At 45.0% G+C, this 20840-nt stretch overlaps 1 protein-coding gene across 1 annotated transcript in view; it reads right to left on the bottom strand.

Moving 5' to 3' along the window:
* The window catches only part of SUCLG2 (succinate-CoA ligase GDP-forming subunit beta), a 233953-nt gene that overhangs the window by 173419 nt on the left and 39694 nt on the right, over positions 1-20840 (bottom strand). The window contains exon 2 of the mRNA XM_081106616.1: positions 5862-6003. Coding sequence (XP_080962742.1) covers positions 5862-6003 — 142 coding nt within the window. The remainder of the gene's footprint in view (positions 1-5861; positions 6004-20840) is intronic.

Genomic DNA, 20840 nt, shown 5'->3' with positions numbered 1-20840 from the left:
TGTGTATTTTCTAAAATCAAAATAATGAGTATAGTCCTTTCATAATCAGAAGAGGTTTGTCTGTTTAAGATTTCTTTAAAAAGGCCAATATATCCAGACAGACATAATACGGCGCTAGCTCTTATGCCCCCGACCCCAAGCACGGTTTTGCTCCATTTACTACCCCACATGGCAGCCTCTCAGGCATTCGGAACTACCCAATGCACAGGGTGAGTCCAAGGCCCAGGGGCAAATAATTCCCAGGAAAGTCCTGGAAGATGACCCTTCTCTGTTCATTCACAATGAGGCAGCTTTAAAAAGCAAGTCAACAAATAACTCCATTCAGGATCTACTGAAAACACAGAAATTACCCAGTTTCCGCATATACACAATCCTGGGCAGGCAGGGACAGTAAGATTCAGAACCAGTTCCTAAAGTAGGCGCCCCTTTTGTTTAAGTGAGGCCCGTCTGAGGTCACACTCGCAAAATGCACAGCACACTATGACGTTTATTGGTTCGAGTGTGGAAAGATGGGTCGGTCCTTGCTCTATGTGACTGCCCACACTCACGCTGAGGCCTGGCTTTCGGAGCACCGCTGTTTGTTTCTAGGAGAGTGAGTGCCAGGAAGCAGGTGTGAAGCTGTCCGCCCGCAGCCCGGGATCTCGCCCTTCCCTGTGTAGGTGTCCGGCTGCTTCCCGTCAGGGAACACCAGACCGTGAGGGGAAAGGCGTCCCAGCACAGAAAAATCTAAGGAGGTGACCAGAGAAACTCATTGATATCCGCAGACTCAGGAGAAGAGAAAAGAACATTTTATAAAAAGGGGATCTCTTTGCAAAAATGTATACAAGAGGAAATGGGAACATCTTGATGCACACAGTTAGGGAATGCCTTGAATGTCAATTCAGGTGTTCCTTTAAGGAGGACTTTAAGTAAACATCAGTGAATATTTTAGGAAAAACAATAGTATTTACTGAGCATACAATATATCTCGGGACCTAAACAAGCATGAAGTAAATTACAAAGAAGATATGAGGAGGCTCAGACCAAGGAGGTGGGAGATGAGGCTCAAAGGTGGGAGGGGCACAGGGGCAGCAGCAGCCAGGAACAGGCAACCCGCCTCAGGAGCCAGGAGGACAGCCCCATCGCCCTCACTTCTGGGAAGCAGGCAGCAGGCCACCTCGATGGCCAGCGTTTGCCTTACCCTTGCTTCTTTGCATCCCTGACTCCAGATTCAAAATAATGGGCGGCTGATGTGGTGGTAAATGAAGAGTTACTATGCAGAACCCAATGTCACCTTTACCTATCATTATAAGACAACTAGAGGCCTGATGGGGGACGGGAGGGGGGGGGGTGGTCCCTCAGCCCGGCCTGTGCCCTTTCGCAGTCCGGAAGCCCCGGGGAGATGCCCGACTGCCTCAGAGGCATCTGCTGTGCTCCCCTGCCTTCAGTCTGGCTTGCAGTTGAGCAGCGCTCCCCTGTGGGAGAGTACTGACCATGAGGGGGCAGCTTCTGCATTGAGTGTCTGCTCCCTGATGGTCAGTGGGCATCATAGCAACCGGTAATTCCACAGTTTGGTCAATTTGCATATTACTCTTTTATTATATAGGATGAAGATCATCATTTCAACACAAAGGTTATTTATAAGATCTTTTGACACAATCCTAACACATAATGTGGTGTGACAAAGCCACAACAATCAAGGAGGCTTGTGAAGTATTTAATTGTCTTAGGATGAATAGGACAAGTCAATCAGTCAACAGGCAGTGCCCTTTTTATATAAAACAGCATGTGACTACATATAAAATGAAAATAATGTTATCACATTGACAAATAAAAACATTTTAGCATGCAGGTCATTAGCTGGAAGAGTATTAACTTCTCTATCTATATTTCGATTTCTTTCCCAGCAAAAAATATAACAGCCCAGCTGGCATGGCTTGGTGGTTAGGCATCGACCTATGAACCAAGAGGACATGGTTCCATTCTCAGTCAGGGAACATGCCTGAGTTGTGGGCTAGATCCCCAGTGGGGGGGTGCTGGAGGCAGCCAATCAATGATTCTCTCTCATCACTGATGTTTCTATCTCTCTCTCCCTCTCGCTTCTTCTCTGAAAGCAATAAAAATATATTTTTTTAAAAATAAACAAATAAATGAAACAAAACCATTTTTGAAGTATAATTCTCTCGCTTAAACAAATATTGAGACTCTCATATCAACATGAATGGATTAACTAACAAATTGTGGAGATCCCAAAAGCTAAAAAGTGGAGGTTCTAATGAAGTTTCAGCTATGCTTAATGCAAATACACTTTCAAGGCAGGCCTTGTGAATCATGTGACAGACATTCTTTCACTCACCTTAAAGAGACTAGAAAGGCACATCAAGGCTAGTTATGCACACAGTGGGTATTCTGTAATCATCTGTTGACTTTATACTTAAATTTAGCCCATAGAGGTGAATATATGTAATTATAAACCTCCTGAGGAAATTTTAGGCAAAAAAAACAATTCCTTCTTAAAAGGTAGCTGATACAAACAGCTACAGAAATGAGTATTACCCACATATCAAAAACTTAATTCACCAAACCAAATTTACTCTCTCAGACATAAGTCCATTTTCTGTGCAAGAAAATGAGGTTCTCACTCAATATCTTATCATTATGAATTGTTTGAGAAACAAGAGGTTTGCATTACCCATTTTAAAGAAATGTTCAAATTAATAAGTTTTCCATAACTATATGGCAAACTGTTCTATTATCTAAAGAGATACAACAAAATGGATCATTAAGAAAATATCTGCAGATTACATAGTTCCTATAAATTGCTCCTCAGAACCTATTTCTGGTTTTAATTCAATCTTCTAATTTTATTAATATATATTTGCTATCTTAAAAATGCTGACTCACACATAAAAATCTTCCAATAACATCGTCATCAAGTTAGCAAAGAGGGAAAATGCTTGGGGAGGAGATTAAACCAAATGTGGCTGGTAGAAATCCCATCTTTGTCAATTATTAGTTGTAGAGACTTCCCAAGTTTTTAACATCCTACTTAAATGGCAAGATTTGGCAACTGATTGAATATGACAAACAGGAGAGGCATTAGAGACGACCTGAAGGTACCTCGGCTGGGTGAGTGGAGGGACATAAGAGGAAGGGAAGTTTAGAGCAACCTAGAGATGACCATTCCATTTAGGGCAGGACAGATGGAAAGACAGAGACACCCATAAGTGGGTGGACAACAGGCTACCAGGAATGCGGGTCCAGACACAAAGAAAGATTTGTATAGCATCCTCACAGAGATTACTGGAAATCATAGGCATGCCTAATATCAACATCAATTTTCAAAATTTTATAAAATGTCACTTTATTTCAAAACACATCCAAATATGACATAGAAAAGTAAGCATGCATACACATTTCAATCATTTACAAACTTTTTGAATTAAAATATGAACTCTTCTAACATATGATCAATAAGATACAAATTATCATGTCTCTAATTTTTCTATGATATCTGTAAACCCCTGAAATTATATGCTGCTACTGCTACTGATGATGATGATAGTAATAAAATCTTACAGAGCACTTATTGCATATTAGGCATATTATCCTTCCATGTAATTTTTTCCCCATTAAAATGTCATAATTATAAAGTGGAGGCCTCATTTTCAGGACAATCAGAAAGATATATGTGTGATCCAGTTTTAACTTTCACCTCAAATCTATTGGCTAAAACTCTCACTGTGCTCTTGGTTCTTATCAGTCTTGTCATGTAAGCACGGTGGAGTTTTGCCACAGTCTCCTGATTTCGCTTTCTCCGGGCAAGCTCAGTGACATGTATAGTTCCTTTATACTTACTATCACCTCGGTTCACCAAGGTAGACTTGGTACCATCTCCTCTTCTATAAATTTCCCCTCTGAGCAAAACTGTCTATTCACAACAAAACCCAGAGACGTTCCTTCTACAACAACTGCTCACTGAGTAAGAGGATTACTCATTCATTCACCAAAGGAGGGGCCTGGATTCATTCTCTCAATTCCCTTTCAGCTCTGACGGTGCCACTGGGAGGTGACACACAGCCACATCATTCCCAAACCTTTTATCCAGTTTGATTTTCTTAAAAAATATTCCTCAAAATCCAAACATGGCTTTTTAAAAAGTTGATTTTCATTTTTCTTTTCATTTTTTAAACTGGCTTCACTGTCTGTCTCTCCCGCTCCCTCGCCCTGGCCCCACATGGGAAGGCCACCTGGCTGATTTCTCCAGCGCAGTTTCTGTCTTACACACACAGTGTGCAATCCCAGCCACAGAGCTGTGGCTGACTAAATGCTTATCTGAATCCATGACTAGGAAGCCCATTAGGTCAGCAAGCCCCAACCCCACGGAAGTCTGACGGAGCAGTGCCCCAGCTGTGCTGGGGGAATCAGCTGCTCCCAGCATTCCCTTAAGAAGGGCCTTGGGCCTGGAATACCAGTGTGGCCGCACATATAAGGAAATAATGGGGAACATGAAGACCAAAGGCCCACATGAACTTTACATTTCTTCGCTCTCCTTACCCAATCCCGAAAGCACAGGAGCATAAAACAAAATGATCCTTTCAGGGGAAAAGGCTCGAACGCTAACCTTTACTGCGGCTACTGCCGCAGCTCACTGAGGAGCATTCATTCGGGCTAGGGCTCATTTCACTGGGAGGCAGGGGGTCCACCTTAAAAAGCAATTTTGATAGTTTTGAAAATAAAATCCATTTTCATTTCTTAAAATATTGGTCGTTGTCACCTAAAACCAATACCAAATAATATTAAATATAAACTATAACTAAAAAGTAAAATTAAAAACATGTATCAGTTGCTCTCAATCTCTACATTTGCATCTGCATATTGCAAATTAATTTCTCACTAGAGCATAAGTTCTAAGGAGAAAGAAGGCTCGCTTATCTTCCTTCCACAGCTGTGCCGTGGTGCCTGATGCACAGCCCACAATGACCGGCAACACAGAAAGGATCTGTGAGAAGCAGCTGAAGGAACTTGGAAAGGAGAGGAAAGAACCTCGCCGAAGGACCTCGCTGCTCACTTCCAAAGAGCGCAGGGCACTGGGGAACTGAGATGGGAAGCCTGTCTCTGCCTTACGCCCTCCCTCAAAGGTGGCTGCGAGGCCTGGGCAAGGCCCGTCAGCAGGCGCTCGAGTCTTCACTTTTCGTGGGAAACACCTCTCCCGGCCCGGAGGCAGGGAATGAGCCTGCACACCCTCCAGGTCCAGGCCCCCGGCCAGCGGAGCACGTGCCATGTGGCTGGTGGGAAAGGCGATGTGCTGGGGTGTAACACAGCTTTTGTGAAGATAAGGGCCAAAAGAGAACGTAAAACATCCCATTGATAAATTATTTTATGTTAATTACATGTTAAAATCCTACTTTGAATATATTGGTATAAACAAAATATATTGTTAAAATTAATTTCACCCATTTATTTCTAGTTTTCCTAAGGTGACTTAAAAAACGTGAAAATGTTTATGTGGCTCATACTGTATCTCTACTCCAGCTCTAATCCAGGCTGACAAAGAGATGCCACCAGAGAGAAAGTCCACTGACATAGACAGCGGGACCTGACTCCTCATTTCTTAATCTTAACTGGAGAAACTGGTTAGACTGTCTGCCCTGTACAATCTCCCTTAAAGAAACACAACAGGGCCTGGCTGCTGTGGCCAGCTGGTTGGGCGTGCCCTGTGCATAGGGCTCTCTTGCCTTTGCAATTCACAGTCCCCACTGGATCTGTCACTGAGTATAACCCACAGCACAGCAAGGTAACTGGCGGGAAACCACTGCCTGTGCTGAAGGGCAGCGGTTCACTAATCGGGGCAACGCATTCCACCGGGAGGGTGAGCTTACTCAGTTTCTTAGCGGCCTCCAGAGCTTCGTTCGCAGAGTCCACTACAAAGAACCTCTGAACTTTCACTCCGTTGTCGGCCATCAGCTTCTTGCTCTGGTACTCCTGCAGGTTCAGCCATCGTCTGGGGGTGAAGTGGGCTGCCTAGAGAAATTGGGGGAGAGGTGAACACATGATAACAAGCAAAATGACAGTCAACTTATATGGCCAGTCCTTCAGGTACCCTCAAATGGCAGCAACACAGACTATAAACAGACAAACAAAAATCTATCTAAATTCTTCATGCTTAACTGTTTTTCTAATCAAAATGTTAAAGATAACTACACACACAAATACATCAAAATTTTAAGAAACCATGGAAAATAAGTAAGATCTATGTCCAGTAAACAGTAATGTACCAATGTCGATTTCCTGGTTTTGGTGCTCTACTATAACTATGTAAGATGTCAATGTTAGGAGAAGCTGGGTGAAGGGTACTCGGGAAGCCTGCACTATTTTTGCAGCTCCCTGTAAGTCTACAAGTATTTTAAAATGAAAAGTTATTCTTAAAATGATAAGGACTCTATTATATAGTGTATGCCTCCCCTACCCCCACCACAAATAAATGAAGTTCACAGCAATACCTGTATGGACATTGTTAATTGTTTTTTTAACACTTTCAGGTCAATAGGCCACTGACTAATCCATTTCCTTACTGAAGTTTTTAATGGAATTTGGTATAATCATTACATGTTTAATGAGATTATCTCACACACCAGAGTTCAGTAACCTGAAAGAGTCACCATTAATTAAACTAGTTCTGAAAACTGCAACTGGTGTAGGAAAGGCAACCTTACTATCGATCAATTAGTTTCTATATGTCTTGAAAGAAAATAATCAAAGGGCAGAATGACATGAACAAAGAGATTCTTCACATTTTATCCAATCAGATCAACAGCATTCCCTATCAAATCCATGAGCCCAAAAAAAGAGAAGCAGGAAAAAATAAGTTCACTTAATTTAAGTTCATTTCCACCCACGAGTTATAGGATGACAATGACATTAATGCACAAAGAAATCAAAATATCCATCACACAACTGGGCCATGGGCTGGTGGTGGAAGGCCTCCTGAGACACCTCCCTGTGGTTTCCTCAAGGGCCTCGGTGGGTAGCCCAGGAGTATTAGACTGTCAAATGGGGTCCACAGGGCGTTGCCCCGTGTTACCGGGAGCTTTCAGCACCTCTAGCATGTCCTTAACATGGTGCCTGGTTCTGGAACCTCAAAGCTACAATGCATTCATGCAGCTCGTTTGGACAAGGCCATTCCAGAGAGGCTCCAGCACCTCGAAGCGAGACGGGTTCCACCCACAGGCAGAGCGGGTGTCTTCATCTTCTTCGTATCTTAATGAAGACCGTGATGGTGCCTGGCATATGGAAGATACTAAAAAGAATGCCAGTTAGATGTCCAAATGAATAAGTCCTGCCTTTTGTCCCTTTATTCAGTTCATTTTTCATTCCCAGAAAATGACCTCTAAAAATGGGAAAGTCCTTTAGACCTGAAATGAACATAATGTAATTTAAACACACTTCTTAAAAATTCAATTTTGACATGATTAAAGCTAAAGATATCCCTCTGTTCTATCCTTATTAATATTGGAAATGGTGTTTTCAATTTTGAAGTTTGCCTACACTTCTTTAGAAATAAATCTACTGGGATAAAAATAAATTGACAGGTAAGCAATGTTCCCATCATTTCCTGGATATTATAGAACTGTGTAAGATTTTTTAATCTTCTGAACTTTAAGTCTTGATAAAACATTAAAAATTTTTAAAAATAAAATTTCAAAAATGAACATATTCATTGTGTCAAGAGACTTAACACATTGCGTACCGCATAGAAATCTCTAAGACATACGCCAGGGATCGCATGTTTTTGGGCAAACTGGACGTTATTTAAATCATCATAACTACAGATCATAAGGCACTTTAGTTGTTGTTTTTCAATAATTATAACATTTTTATTTACAAAAACAAACAATTAAAGTTCCTAGTACTATGGTCATTGTTACCAACATATTATATCATTCTATATTCTTCATGTAACAGTCACTATCTATTAAACTACAGAATATAATTGAGAAAAATAAATAAATAAAAATAAAGTTCCTAGTACTTTTTTAACGTATGGTACTGCGTAAAACATTTTCCTCTATGAAGAGGGACCAAACAAAATTTACATAAGTATCTAGATTCGCTCCTTTTTCCATGGGCAGCACACACTGCAGGCTCTCGTAGAAAACTTTTTCTTTCCACTCGCTGGAAAACACGTAGGCTCATGCTGCTTCATGTCACCTGACAACCTTCTGGGTGGATCTTTACGAGGTGCTCTCCTTGCACCCCCAAGGGAAGGGCTGGACAGATTTGTCTCTGGTTCCGGAGAGCCTTCATTATTGTTATCCGTTATCCAGTCTCTCGCCACTGATAGCAGAAACTGTTTATACTTCATTTTTGCTTGTGGATTGAGGACGTTGTACACTCTAAGTGAATTGAAAGCCTACAGTTTATAAGGTACAGCACTGCTTTTTTTTGTCCATTTCATCGTTTTCCTTAGAATGGAACAACACAAAAGGAACTGATCCGCACGGTCAATGCCTTTCATGTGGGCATTGTATTCCTTGATGCAGGTAGGTTTTACAATATTCTCTCCCATTTTTCTATATATTTTTTTCCTGTTGTCGAGACAAAAGTGTCATGGATCATTGATATTCGGACAACCCGCTTGTCTTCCCATGCTAGGAGAAAATATCGCCTTTTCTGGAAAATATTATGTCACCTTTCTTCATTCTTGACGTTTTCATTTCCAAATTTGGCAGTAAACCTCTACTCTCCCACAGACTCTAGTTTTGTTCTGTAGCAGCAATTCAGCAGTAGATGTAGCATTGTAATAATTATCCTGGTAAATATGGTGCCATATGCCAAGATAGGGTCCAAGGACTGAAAGAACAGTTTCTTGCAATTTCCTTCCTTCAGCAGTGTATATCTCCATATTGCAGATATAGCCGGTGTCACTCTCGCACACCATCCGAACAAGTAAACCGTATTTTGTTATTTTCGCTGGGTTGTACGTGCGAAATTTGAAATGTCCTCTCCATGGAATCATTCCCTCGTCCAAAGACAACTGTTGCTTTGGTTTGTATATTGTTCGAAATTTATGCAGGAAATAATCCAGCACAGGTTGGATCTTGAAAAGTCTCCCCGAGCAACTGTCCATTTTGACGTTATCATTGAAATGCCAGAATGTCCATATTTGCTCAAATCTATGGCAACTCATTGTCTGTGGAAATATAGGGGTACATATCAAAGGATCTGCTGACCAATAGTCTTTCAAGCTATCTTTTCTTGTTTGACCCATCAGAATAATTAGGCCAAGGAATTTCTTGATGTCCTTCTGTGTAACCGGAGACCACTTTAGTGTTCTAGATGGTGTTTTGCATTTCATTGCGGTTTGATCGTGATAGTTGGACAGCTCTTTGCACAACATCTCAAACAATTCATCACCAAAAAAGAGATTGCTCACAGAGGGTACAGAGTCACACTGAGACGGAAATGTAGTGACCCCAGCATGACCTTCAAACATTTGCAAGCGTGGTGGTGTGCCAATTTCAGACCAACAATTATCAGTAGCTTCATCAGTGTCGGAATCACTTTAAAGCACCGCCACCTTGCACTTCCTTACAGGTCTAATAATTTCACTGTCAGTAGAATCAGTCATCCGCATCTTTGATCTCACTAGGAATATCTGATAAATTATCGTTAAATACTTCCGGAAGTGTATCAGTTTCATTGGTTTCCTTCCTTTATCTGAGAGAGGGCATTTCTAAAAGCGCCAGGAACTTGAAGACGAAGACTATTTGAATGACCAAAATACAATGTAACTGCAATGCTTTATGGGTTCATGCAATTATATAGTTTTTCATAGATTGACCTGCACAGTTTCCACCAATGAGATCGCTTCCTTCGATGTGGATTGTGCTGCACCAGCATGGCCAAGGGTGTCTCTGAGTAGAGGGGGTGAAAGGATAAAGGAAAGACAGACAAGAGAATAATAGCTGGGCCTTGGTGGGACGCTGCTCCCTGAAGAGGAGACAATGCCGGCGCCCACAAGCCGTGTCTTTATTTTATAGCAGATGCCACGAGGCAAAGTAGGGGCGTGATCATGTTGTTTACAGCATTCTCGTGAGTTTCAACCTCACTCAACTACATGCACCCGAACTCTAGCACAAGGCATGTGGGGCTACGTGTTCGGACCATAGGTTCAAGCTCACAACCACAGCCTTGGCTATGATTGTGCTGGAAGGGCCCTGCCCTCCAGCTGGGACTTGCACGTGGCAGTGAGAGGCCCCTGTCCTTTCATTAGTGCGAGGCTTGAACCTGGCCAAACACCGTAACCGCGCCCCACAGGGGACAAGACAGTGTGTGGACATCTAAGGTCCATAACAGATGGCGCGGGAGAAAACGAGAACACTCGTGAGCGGTCCTTAACAGATGGCGCTCGAAACACCAGAAAACTCCTGAGCGGTACACAATGTGTTAATAGCACATCACACTATATACTAGCACATCACATTACATACTAAGAAAAACTCAAATTTAAGGAGTTTAGTAAAAGCTCCCTAAGAAAGAGAAGATTATATATTAGACTAGAGGCCCAGTGCATGAAATTCCTGTGGGGGGGGGGGGGGGGAGAGGGAGGGGGTTGTCGTCACTCAGCCAGGCCTGCATCCTCTCACAATCAGGGACCTTTCAGGGGGTGTCCGACTGCCGGTTTAGGCCCGATCCCACTGCAGATCAGGCCTAAACGGGCAGTCAGACATCCCTCTCACAATACGGGACCACTGGCTCCTAACCACTCGTCTGCCTGCCTGATCGCCCCTAACCACCTCTGCCTATCTGCCTGATCACCCCTAACCACTCTGCCTGCCTGCCTGATCACCCCTAACTGCTCCCTGGGAGGCAGGGCTAGCCTGGGCGAGGAGCCGTGGTGTTCTGCACTTTCCAACCAGGAATGTTTTAACAGGCAGTCTCCAAAAACTTGAACTGGAAAACCCAAAAGTAGAGTGCTCAGATTTCAGGCATCAGGTGCTATTAGCAGGATTTCTATCCCAATTAGACTCTAATTCTGAGCTCTCAACAGTCTGGACAAACTGCCCTTCACTATCTCCAAAGTTTCTTATTCATCACTATCCCATTTTCCTCCGCTTCAAACCAAGGTAACAAGCAAAACGTTTAATTCTGATCTTCCTCATGCAAGGGAACAGCAAAACTCAATTAAAATAATTTCCTGCCAGAAGTCATGTCTATTACTGTGAGACTGAGGACTACAGGGCTGACTATGTACATGCACAATAATAGGCTCACATTCTAGTGGTAGGAGCCCAGGCGTCCTCCACAATCCCACAATCCTCTGGTCGCATACTTCTGGTTTCTCTAGCTCCTCCTTAAATGGTGTTTCCTTCAGTAGCGTTGCAAGTCCAGGGCCTCTAGGTGGAGAGGATTTTTCTTTGACGTTGATAGCTATTTAATATTTGGAATCAGTGAAGTTTCGGGAGCACAGCCGCTGCCATGAACATGTCGGTCCTAAGCGCACTCATGAAACAACCGCCCATTCAGTCCCGGCTGGCGCCTCCTGGTTCGCAATGAGAAAGGTACTGTGCTGAGCCATGTTCCAATCAGATCTTCCTCTTCCTTCCCCAGCACACTCCAAACCTACTCTAGGCCGACCACCACAACCCTGCAGACCCTTAAGACCTTCTCCCCTATTTCTTCGACTTTCCCCCATCAAACTCGCACCCTATCGTGTTGCCTAGGGGCGCCCCTAACTGCTCCCTGGGGGATGGGGCCAGCCTGGGCCAGGATGGTGTTCTGGTCTCTGGTCGTTCTGGTCGTTCCACTGTTTCGGTCGCTGGCCTTTAATTATATAGGATATATGCTCTATTCTGGGACCACTTTAAAAAGGCAAGTGGGGAAGGATCAATAGATTGTCTATGTTGACAGACGCATTTAGAGCAGTTAGAAGATGAAGAAAAATACCCTTTGAAAAGAACATTTGAGAGAGACTAAAAACAGCCACAGTGTGGTCACAGTCAATGCCTTTTCATCAGAACACTCACTGTATTAATTTTAGATATTTTAATGCAATCTGCTGCAAACTAATTGCAATTGATCCAGGGACCAGCTTCATAGACATATAAACACATCGACTGCTTTTGCACTGACTCCAATGAAAGCCTGCTGCAATTCAGTTGCTCTTAAATTGAAAACTAGCACAGTGAAAATAGTTCTAAAGCCACTGCTAACTCTGAGCTGTCATCCACACAGTGATCAATATCACCTGTGTTTTTCAACCCTAAACCTGGAAGAACAGGGTCGCTGACTGGGTCTAAAACTTCACTTCAACTTCGTTCATTAAGAATTTCTGATATATATCTAAGGAGGAACAACTTAAATCTACTTTTGTATTTTCAAGAAGAAAAAAGAAGAGGAGACACATGCTAAGCAAATGGATGGTGTAAAGTATGCTGGAAATGTAATCAAATGCTGAATTCTGATCTTCCATCATGTTAACAGTTCCTTCTATTGTTGATTGAGCAATTACCATGCGTTACGCATCATACTAAACTCTCATGTATCTAACAATGAAAACAATCATGAAAAGTCAAATATTATTATCTTTCTCAATAGCTGTCATTAATGCAAACCAACAACTACCCCTAAGCTTCCCTCTTCCAGGCGCATCCTTGCTGTGGCTGAAGTTAGATAAGGCCTGCAACTCGCACTGGCTGATAAGTCATGAGCACCCCTGGTGTGTGACAGGTCGGGGCCAACACTGAATTATCATCCCTCCTGCCCACGAAGCTCTCTCTCTCTCTTGACCTGGGGAATGACAACATTCAGGATGGTGCTGCTGTCCCAGCCAGGGGCCAGAGTGAGGACCACACACCTCAGGGGATAAAAAATACACCTTCATGGACCTTCAGCCACTGAGATTCTGGGGATTATGTGTTACTGTCACAGAACCTCATCTATAGAACCTCGCCTGTGCTAACTGTAAAACCATCTTATAAATTAGGAAACCCAGGTGAAAGGTTAAGTCACTGGCCCAAGATCGCAGGAGGATGTCAGACACAACGCTCCTCTAGTCGACAGTATTGATCACTGTGTAATACTGTGGTCCCTGCATTTGGATTCTGGCCCCACAACCCAGGGGCCCTGGTGATAGACAGGCTGAGATGAGTAAGATCATGTTCCTGTCTTCAAACGTCTACAGAACAGAATTCATGAAACACTGGCCCATGTGTGTAAGGAAAAGTGTGAATGCTTCAGACTCTGGGAGAGAGGGCGGTGTGAGCAGTGCTGTCCTAAGACACTAGAATGGCAGAAGCCATTTATTTCAACTCCTAGGAAGAGAGCTACCTGTTAAAACCCTGGACCAGTGCAGTGCCTCCACTGCAGAAGTCAGGACCTCCAGGCACCGGTCACTATGATGCACACTGACCACCAGGGAGCAGATGCTCAGTGCAGGAACTGCCCCCTTGTGGTCAGTGCACTCCCACAGGGGGAGCACCGCTCAGGCAGAAGCCGGGCTCATGGCTGGTGAGTGCAGCAGCGGTGGCGGGAGCCTCTCCCGCCTCCTCCTCCGCAGCGCTAAGGATGTCCGACTGCCAGCTCCAGGTCTGCTAGAGGGTTCAGGCCAGGCTAAGGGCTTTCCCCCCTTATCCTCCCTCGCCACCCCCCCACCCCCCCCCCACCCCCGGCACAGTGCATAAATTTCGTGCACTGGGCCTCTAGTTGATAATAGGAAGGGCCAGACAAATCTCATTTGGTAAGCAAGTTAAAATGTGCTATATGTGCCAAGTAAATTTACTTTACATCACATTTGAGCCCTGAAATTTCATCTCACTGATGAGAAAATTAGAAGGTAAGAGAGGTTAAGTAATTCATCTATGGCCACTCAGCTGGTTAAGTAAGAGTCAAGACTTAAATCCAGGTCTGCCTTAAAAACCCATGACCTTTCTATTATGCCAGCTGATTAACTGATTGATTTTTCTGGGCCAGTCTGTGAGTCCTATGTCAATAAAAAGGACTTGGAACCAGCACCAGACAAAAACTATACTGCCATACCTGATCTAAAAGTACCCACTTTCCATTTAAAAGAAGAGAAAATAAAGTTGTTACCAGTGGGGTGTTCTCTGTCCGTGAAGTAGCTTCTGGGGTGCCGCTGGAATAAGAACTTCCTGAGGGCCCCCAGGAGGATGAGGATGGTGGAAAGCTTTATTTCTTGGAATTAAACCCCTGGTTCCCAAGGTCCCATTTTGTCCTCAGCAGAGCTGTGATGAAAGCCAGTATCCATATTAAATCACAGGCCAGTTCAGCTAACTGCGTGCATGTTCCCAGCTAGTCTATCACGTGGGAGCCACATGACAGGCTAGGCAGGTCACGGAACAAACAAGAAACAGGAATGCAAGCAGCAGAGAGAACTCTTTGTCTGTGGATATGTATCCCCAATTTTCACAGGTTTGCACCGGGGTGCACCTTTGTTCCTAGGTTAGACGGACAGGCGAGCACCTTCGCTACCTCACCGGGACGTCACTGCCCCTGTGTCCATTTCCCTTCCCCCAGGATCTGCAGGGAATGGACAGGTGGTTCCCTGGGGAGTGTGAAACTGCAGCTTCCTGGGAAAGCTGCCCCGATGACCATGTTTACCATGCCTGGCCTCGCTTTGCTTCTTTCCTAGTGTTAATATTCACTAGCTAGTGACATCAGAAGCAAAGTGACTAACAAATTGGGAACACTGGTAAAGATGGCACGGTGCCTGAAAAAGGAGTGTGGATGCGATGTGGAAGTTAGAGTAGATGACTAGAAAAGTGCTTTAAAGTTTCCTGATCAAGAGAAGCAAGACTGGAACTCTTCTTTACAAGAACTCAGACTGGGAGCCGGACACCATTCTGCTCCACTTGGAAGGCATCTCTGATAGCCTCTGAGACCGGGCAGGGAGCGGGCACATCTGCTAAAAAGATAATCTGTCCTACCAGGGAAGAACTGAAAGTTTAGTTTTCAGACTATCCTGGAATTGGATCATAGCCGTTTCCTATTTTAGAATTACTTCCTCTTGGGGACGTGCGGGTCTGGAACTAGTGCTCTGCAGATTATTTCAGCTAAAGGCCATTTTAGCTTCAGGCTCGAGAAACTTCTGCCACCCTCCCCAACCCCCTACACTACCTAGAAGAGGAACTAGCGGCCTTGCTCATAACAGATGATCATAACAGATGGAATAAGAACTTCCTGAGGGCCCCCGAGAGGATGAGATGATCAGAGATAACTTCTCTTCACCTGTCGAAAGCGCAGGAAAAGTACTAATTACTGAATGCCTGCCTGCTCTTCTTATCATCCTACAGCGACCTTCTGAGGCCCCAAGACCCCCTCACCTCATCCCCAGCTCAGAATGTTTTATATTCTTCAACCCCCCTTTCTATCTCTCAACCTTCCCTGCATATAGGGCTCCCACAGGCATGAGATTAAATTTGATTTTCTCTTGTCCATCTGCCTCCTGTTGATTTGCTTATCTGGCCAGCCAAAAAGAACCAGAGGAGGGAAAGGTGAATTTTCCCCTTCCCCACAGGTACCTTGGCAAAGTCTTCCATTTTTAACCAAACTGAATACTTGCAAACACATATGAGTGCCATGGTTACAGAAACTGTACTCTACACTTGATAAGCATCACCTCATTTAATTCTCACCACAGCCCTGCAAGGAAGAAACTGGATGAGGCCCATTTTACAGATGAGCAAATTAAGTCTCAGAGAAGTTTAGTGCCTGCTGAGAGTCACAGAGTTGGTCAGAGGTAGAGCCACATTTCAAACTGAGGTGTGTCTGACTCCATTCTATGCTCTCCGATGGGACAGCATGCAAGGTCTCCGGGTCACTGAGCAGTGAAATAATTGGGGCAGGAGGAGCGGCAGGAGGCGGTGTAGGGACTCCTCCTCAGGAAGGTGCAGAGCTGCAGTGAAAGAGGGTCAGGAGACCAAGGGAAGATGTGAATGAGAGAGAGATTCCTGATGGGCTTCTCCACATCAAAAGAATTAAGATCCTCACAGATACTGCCTGGTTCTTTTTATCCCGGTTCAGCACAAAAGCAGCCCATTTTTCAAGGAGCTAAGAGAGCTAAAACTCTTTGTAGTCACGACAAATGCCCCAAGGAGAGTCCAGACTTCACCAACAGCAAGAAAGAAAGGGAGGGAAAAAATACAACCTTGGAAACATTAGCATATTAACACAACAGCAGAAATCCTATATAATAAAAGCCCAATATGCTAAGTGTCCAGTCGTCCAGTTGGCCATTTAACCAATTAAAGTGTAATATGCTAATGATATGCTAAGGCCGCTCAACTGCTCGCTATGACATGCACTGACCACCAAGGAGCAGATGCTCCGATCAGTAGGTTAGCTTGCTGCTGGGGTCCGGCCAATCGAGACTGAGTGAGATGGGCTGGACATGTGCTGGAGCCCTCCTGCAGTCCCTCCCTGGCTGGCCAACCTCCCACATCCTTCCCTGGCCCCAATCGTGTATCGGTGGGGTCACAGCTGGCTAGCGCAGTGGCAGTGGTGGGAGCCTCTCCTGCCTCCCCAGCAGCACTAAGGATGCCCGACTGCCAGCTTAGACCCACTTCCCATGGGGAGCAGGCCTAAGCCAGCAGTCAGACATCCGCTAAGGGCTCTTGGATTGTGAGAGGGCACAGGCGGGCTGAGGCGACCCCCTCCCCCATCCAAGTGCACAAATTTCATGCACTGAGCTCTAGTAAATGCATAAAAGGCACTGAACATACCAAGCAGCATCGTGTTAAAATGTCTGGCTGTCCCCTGGTGGACAGCGTGCCAGTCTAAGCATGTCACAGGGAAAGCCACCCTCATCTTATACTGTGAGCAGAGTGGACAGACTTATTGATACACTAGAGGCCCGGTGCACAAAATTCATGCACTCGGGGGGTGGGGGGGGTCCCTTAGCCCAACCTGTGCCCTCTTGCAGTCCGGGAGCCCCCGGGGGAGTCAGACATTCTTAGTGCTGCTGCAGAAACAGGAGAGGCTCCGGCCACCACTGCTGCGCTCGCCAGCCATGAGCCCAGCTTCTGGCTGAGCAGTGCTCCCCCTGTGGGAGCACCCTGACCACCAGTGGGCAGCTGCTGCATTGAACTGATGGTGGTCAGTGTGCGTCACAGCAACCGGTCATTCCACCATTTGGTCAATGTTCACATTTGCCTTTTATTATACAGGATGACAGGAAAACAAACTAACGCAGCATGAACACAAACTTGCATGTAAACCCTACCAAGGCCGCTGGCTGAACCTGTGCCTTGTTCATTTGTGGAGCGATTTTCCCCTGGGTATTTACGACGCGGCAGCCACTTGCTGACGGGCATCCCTCTCCACAGGTCAGCACAGACGAGCTGCTCTTAGAGGCCTGTGTCCCAGGAGGGAAGGCAGGGAGAACGACCTGAACACACCACTGAAGAATGTGATCAGAGCAGGAGATGCTATGAAGGAAATACGTGATCAATTACGGAGGCCAGTGCAGACTGGACGGTGACCTCCCGGCCTCCAGGAGGCCACCTCAGAAGGGAGGGGCATGTGAAGAAACTCGGGAGGAAAGGGTTAGTCGAGCAGAAGCCGGGGACAACGTGAGAGAGGAGAATGGGAAGGTGAGCAGGAAGCAGACGTGCGGTGCCAGTAGACGGCTGGTGAGCTTAGACCTTGTGCCTCCGCTGTAAGCAGCGTGGGTGAGATGAGTCCACATTTTGGAAGAGTCGCCCTGTCTGCGGTAGAGACGATGAAACCAGTTACCGGAGCTGCACTGAACCAGAACAGAGTCAGCAACCGCGTCCTACAAACAGCCCAGCTGTTTGAGACCAGATAGTCTGAGTTGCAACTATTCAGCTCTGCCTTTGTATCATAGGTCAGGCATAGTTAATATACAAAATCATGGGCATGGCATGTTCCAATAAAACTTTATTTACAAAAGCAATTGGGTTTGCAGACCCTCAATGAAACAACAGAGAAGGGCAGTGAAGGCGGAAACAGAAATGAAGAGAGCCTGGATAAGCCTGTGGGAAAGCAAAGCTCACTCAGGGCTTGGACCTGGGGTTTAAGGAAAAAGAACCTAGTTTTAGACAGACACACACACACTCTTTACACAGCGTGTAAACCTGGTGAATTTTATGTATCGTAAGAAAGCATTTCTTTAGAAACAGCCTTAGCCTTAGGTTTTTTGCCCGAACTAGACTTGGCATGACACTTAATTATTGAGACACCCGCACATCATTCCTCCTCCACATCAGAGCTGCTAGGGCTTTGATCTTAGAACCTTCTTCATTATTTAGTACTAGTCCCAGCGGCAACAGGCACAGCTCTGCTAGCGCCCGTGGAGCTGCAGCGGCCCCTCGGCAGCTCTGCTCCAAGGAGAAAACACAGGCCTCTCTCGATTAAAGAGACACATAAAAACTAAGAATTAATAAGGTGTGGCATATCCGATGAAATACTACAAAACGGTTTAAATGAATGAGCCAGCTCTTGACATATCGATGTACAAATATTTCCAAAGCAAAATATAGGGAGAAATAAGCAACTGACGCAGGGGTCCTCAAACTACGGCCCGCGGGCCACATGCAAATACAAATATTGTATTTGTTCCCGTTTTGTTTTTTTACTTCAAAATAAGATACGTGCAGTGTGCATAGGAATTTGTTCATAGTTTTTTTTAAAACTATAGTCCAGCCCTCCAACGGTCTGAGGGACAGTGAACTGGCCCCCTGTTTAAAGTTTGAGGACCCCTGGGAGGGTCACATAAGAGCATGCATGCTTCAACAGCAACAGTATCAAACAATGTTATGGAGACAAATGAAGGGCTCAGAGTATGTCACCCCAAAATATGCCACTCTGGCATAAGAATTATTTTGAGCTGAAGGCAACTGAAAAGAAGTGGCTCTTCCTACAATCTGATGCCCATAGAAGCTCAAACTCCTTTTCCTTTGTCTTAGCACTTCTTTGAAAAAATACTGTTCTTCTGTCAGGATGCTACAGAAGCCCAAACAGATAAGGTACTGAAAGGTGTGTCCGCACAGCCATTATAATGGGTCAAAGGTGTCCACTGAGGGCGTCAGATACTCTCCTTCAGAGTGCCTCCTCCGCTTCTGCCCCCCCCCCCCCCCGCTTTCCCTTCAGGAACTCCTTAAATTATTCCCCAAAGTCCCTTCCAATAAATTCAGTGAAAAGCTTTAAGGGACAGACTTTATTTCAATCAACCCACTCATGCTCCTAACAATCAAACAGCACTTACTAGTTTAGGATACATTTGAGTTTAATGGGATTTACCCCATAGAAATGGCCTTCTCATAGCTTCTTTATAGCAGCATTTGAGCGGCCTAGCTAACTCAATCTCCCAGGCTCACCTGTCAACCTGGCATGCTCGGAATGACTGGGGAGCAGTGAATGAGCGGGAGCAGCGAATGAGCGGCCTTCACTGGGGAACTCCCAGGCGGCGCTGCGGGAAGTTGCAGGGGCTGTACAGAATGACAATAGGTGTCCATAAGGCTCTGAGCGCACTCTTTGTGTTTAGAAAGGGACTTTGCCCTAGCCAGTTTGGCTCAGTGGATAAAGCCTCGGCCTGCGGACTGAGGGGTCCCAGGTTCGATTCCGGTCAAGTGCACATGTCCAGGTTGTGGGCTCGATCCCCAGTAGGGGGCATGCAGGGGACAGCCAATCAATGATTCTCTCTCATCATTGATGCTTCTATCTCTCTCTCCCCATCCCTTCCTCTCTGAAATTAGTAAAAAAATATATTAAAAAAAAATTAAAAATTAGAAAGGGACTTTATTCTTGTTAATACTAGTAAGTAAAGTATTACTACTATGGAAAACTAATTCTTAAAATGTTCTATTAAGAATGATTTTAAAAAGATAACATTATAGAAAGTGTCCCCTTTTCCATGTTTCCATTGTCAGAATCAGCATTTACAGGAGAAATTACAATTTTGAAGATTAAATCCCATTGCTTTCCCCAATATTCTATATAAAATGCCCTGGTTATGGGAGAAAAGTACATGTCAGATCTTTCAATTCACATCAGTCACCTCTGCTCTGGCAGAAATGTGAGATTCTTTGGCCAGAGTGGGGGAGGGGAGGGGAGCTAAACCTCACCTGCATCTGTGGGACTAACCCATGGAACTTAAATTCAAGGCAGGCTTTCAGAAAACTGGAGAACGTGAACATGAAACTTCAAAATAATCCCTGAAAAGAGAATTTATACAATGCAGGACACACACATTCACTTTCCTACAGAAGACTTTTGAAGGAACTACTGTTCCTAAAGAACAGCAGACACGTATGAACCAGAATGACAGATACACAGCTAAACAAGCCCAGGACGGGGCTGCACCGAAGGTGGGGGTGGCTCTGGTTGTATTTTACACTCGAGGGCTGGATACGCAGAGGGCAGAGGAGGCAACTGTCAGGAGACGGAGGCCCGGGGGCAAACGGTAATTGTGGGGCCGTGGCCCTGAGAGAGGGCAGGGCCCAGGCCACCTGACACCGAGACAAGAGGCCAGTTACTGGCACCTGCCATGTGCCTACACACCCTGCCCGCTCCCAGCACTGACGGCAGGGTGCTCGATGCACAGTATCAAGCGTGATCACGGAGGCCCACCAACGTTGTGCAGGAGAAACAGAAGAAATTAATTCATGGAGAACAAACTGGCCAAACTGCCCTTCAAAAAGTATAATACATCAGACAGATGTGAGAGAATGTTCTGTCCACCACAGCGTTATTCAGGGTAGCCAAGACATGGAAACAACCTAAATGTCCTCCAACACATGATTGGATAAAGAAGACGTGGCACATATATACGATGGAATACTCCTCAGCCATAAACAGACATGAAATACTGTCATATGTGA

The sequence above is a fragment of the Myotis nattereri genome (genome assembly GCF_964212035.1).
Source record: "Myotis nattereri genome assembly, chromosome: 14".
Lineage (NCBI taxonomy): Eukaryota > Metazoa > Chordata > Mammalia > Chiroptera > Vespertilionidae > Myotis > Myotis nattereri.
This window is presented reverse-complemented; position numbering and strand designations above follow the sequence as displayed.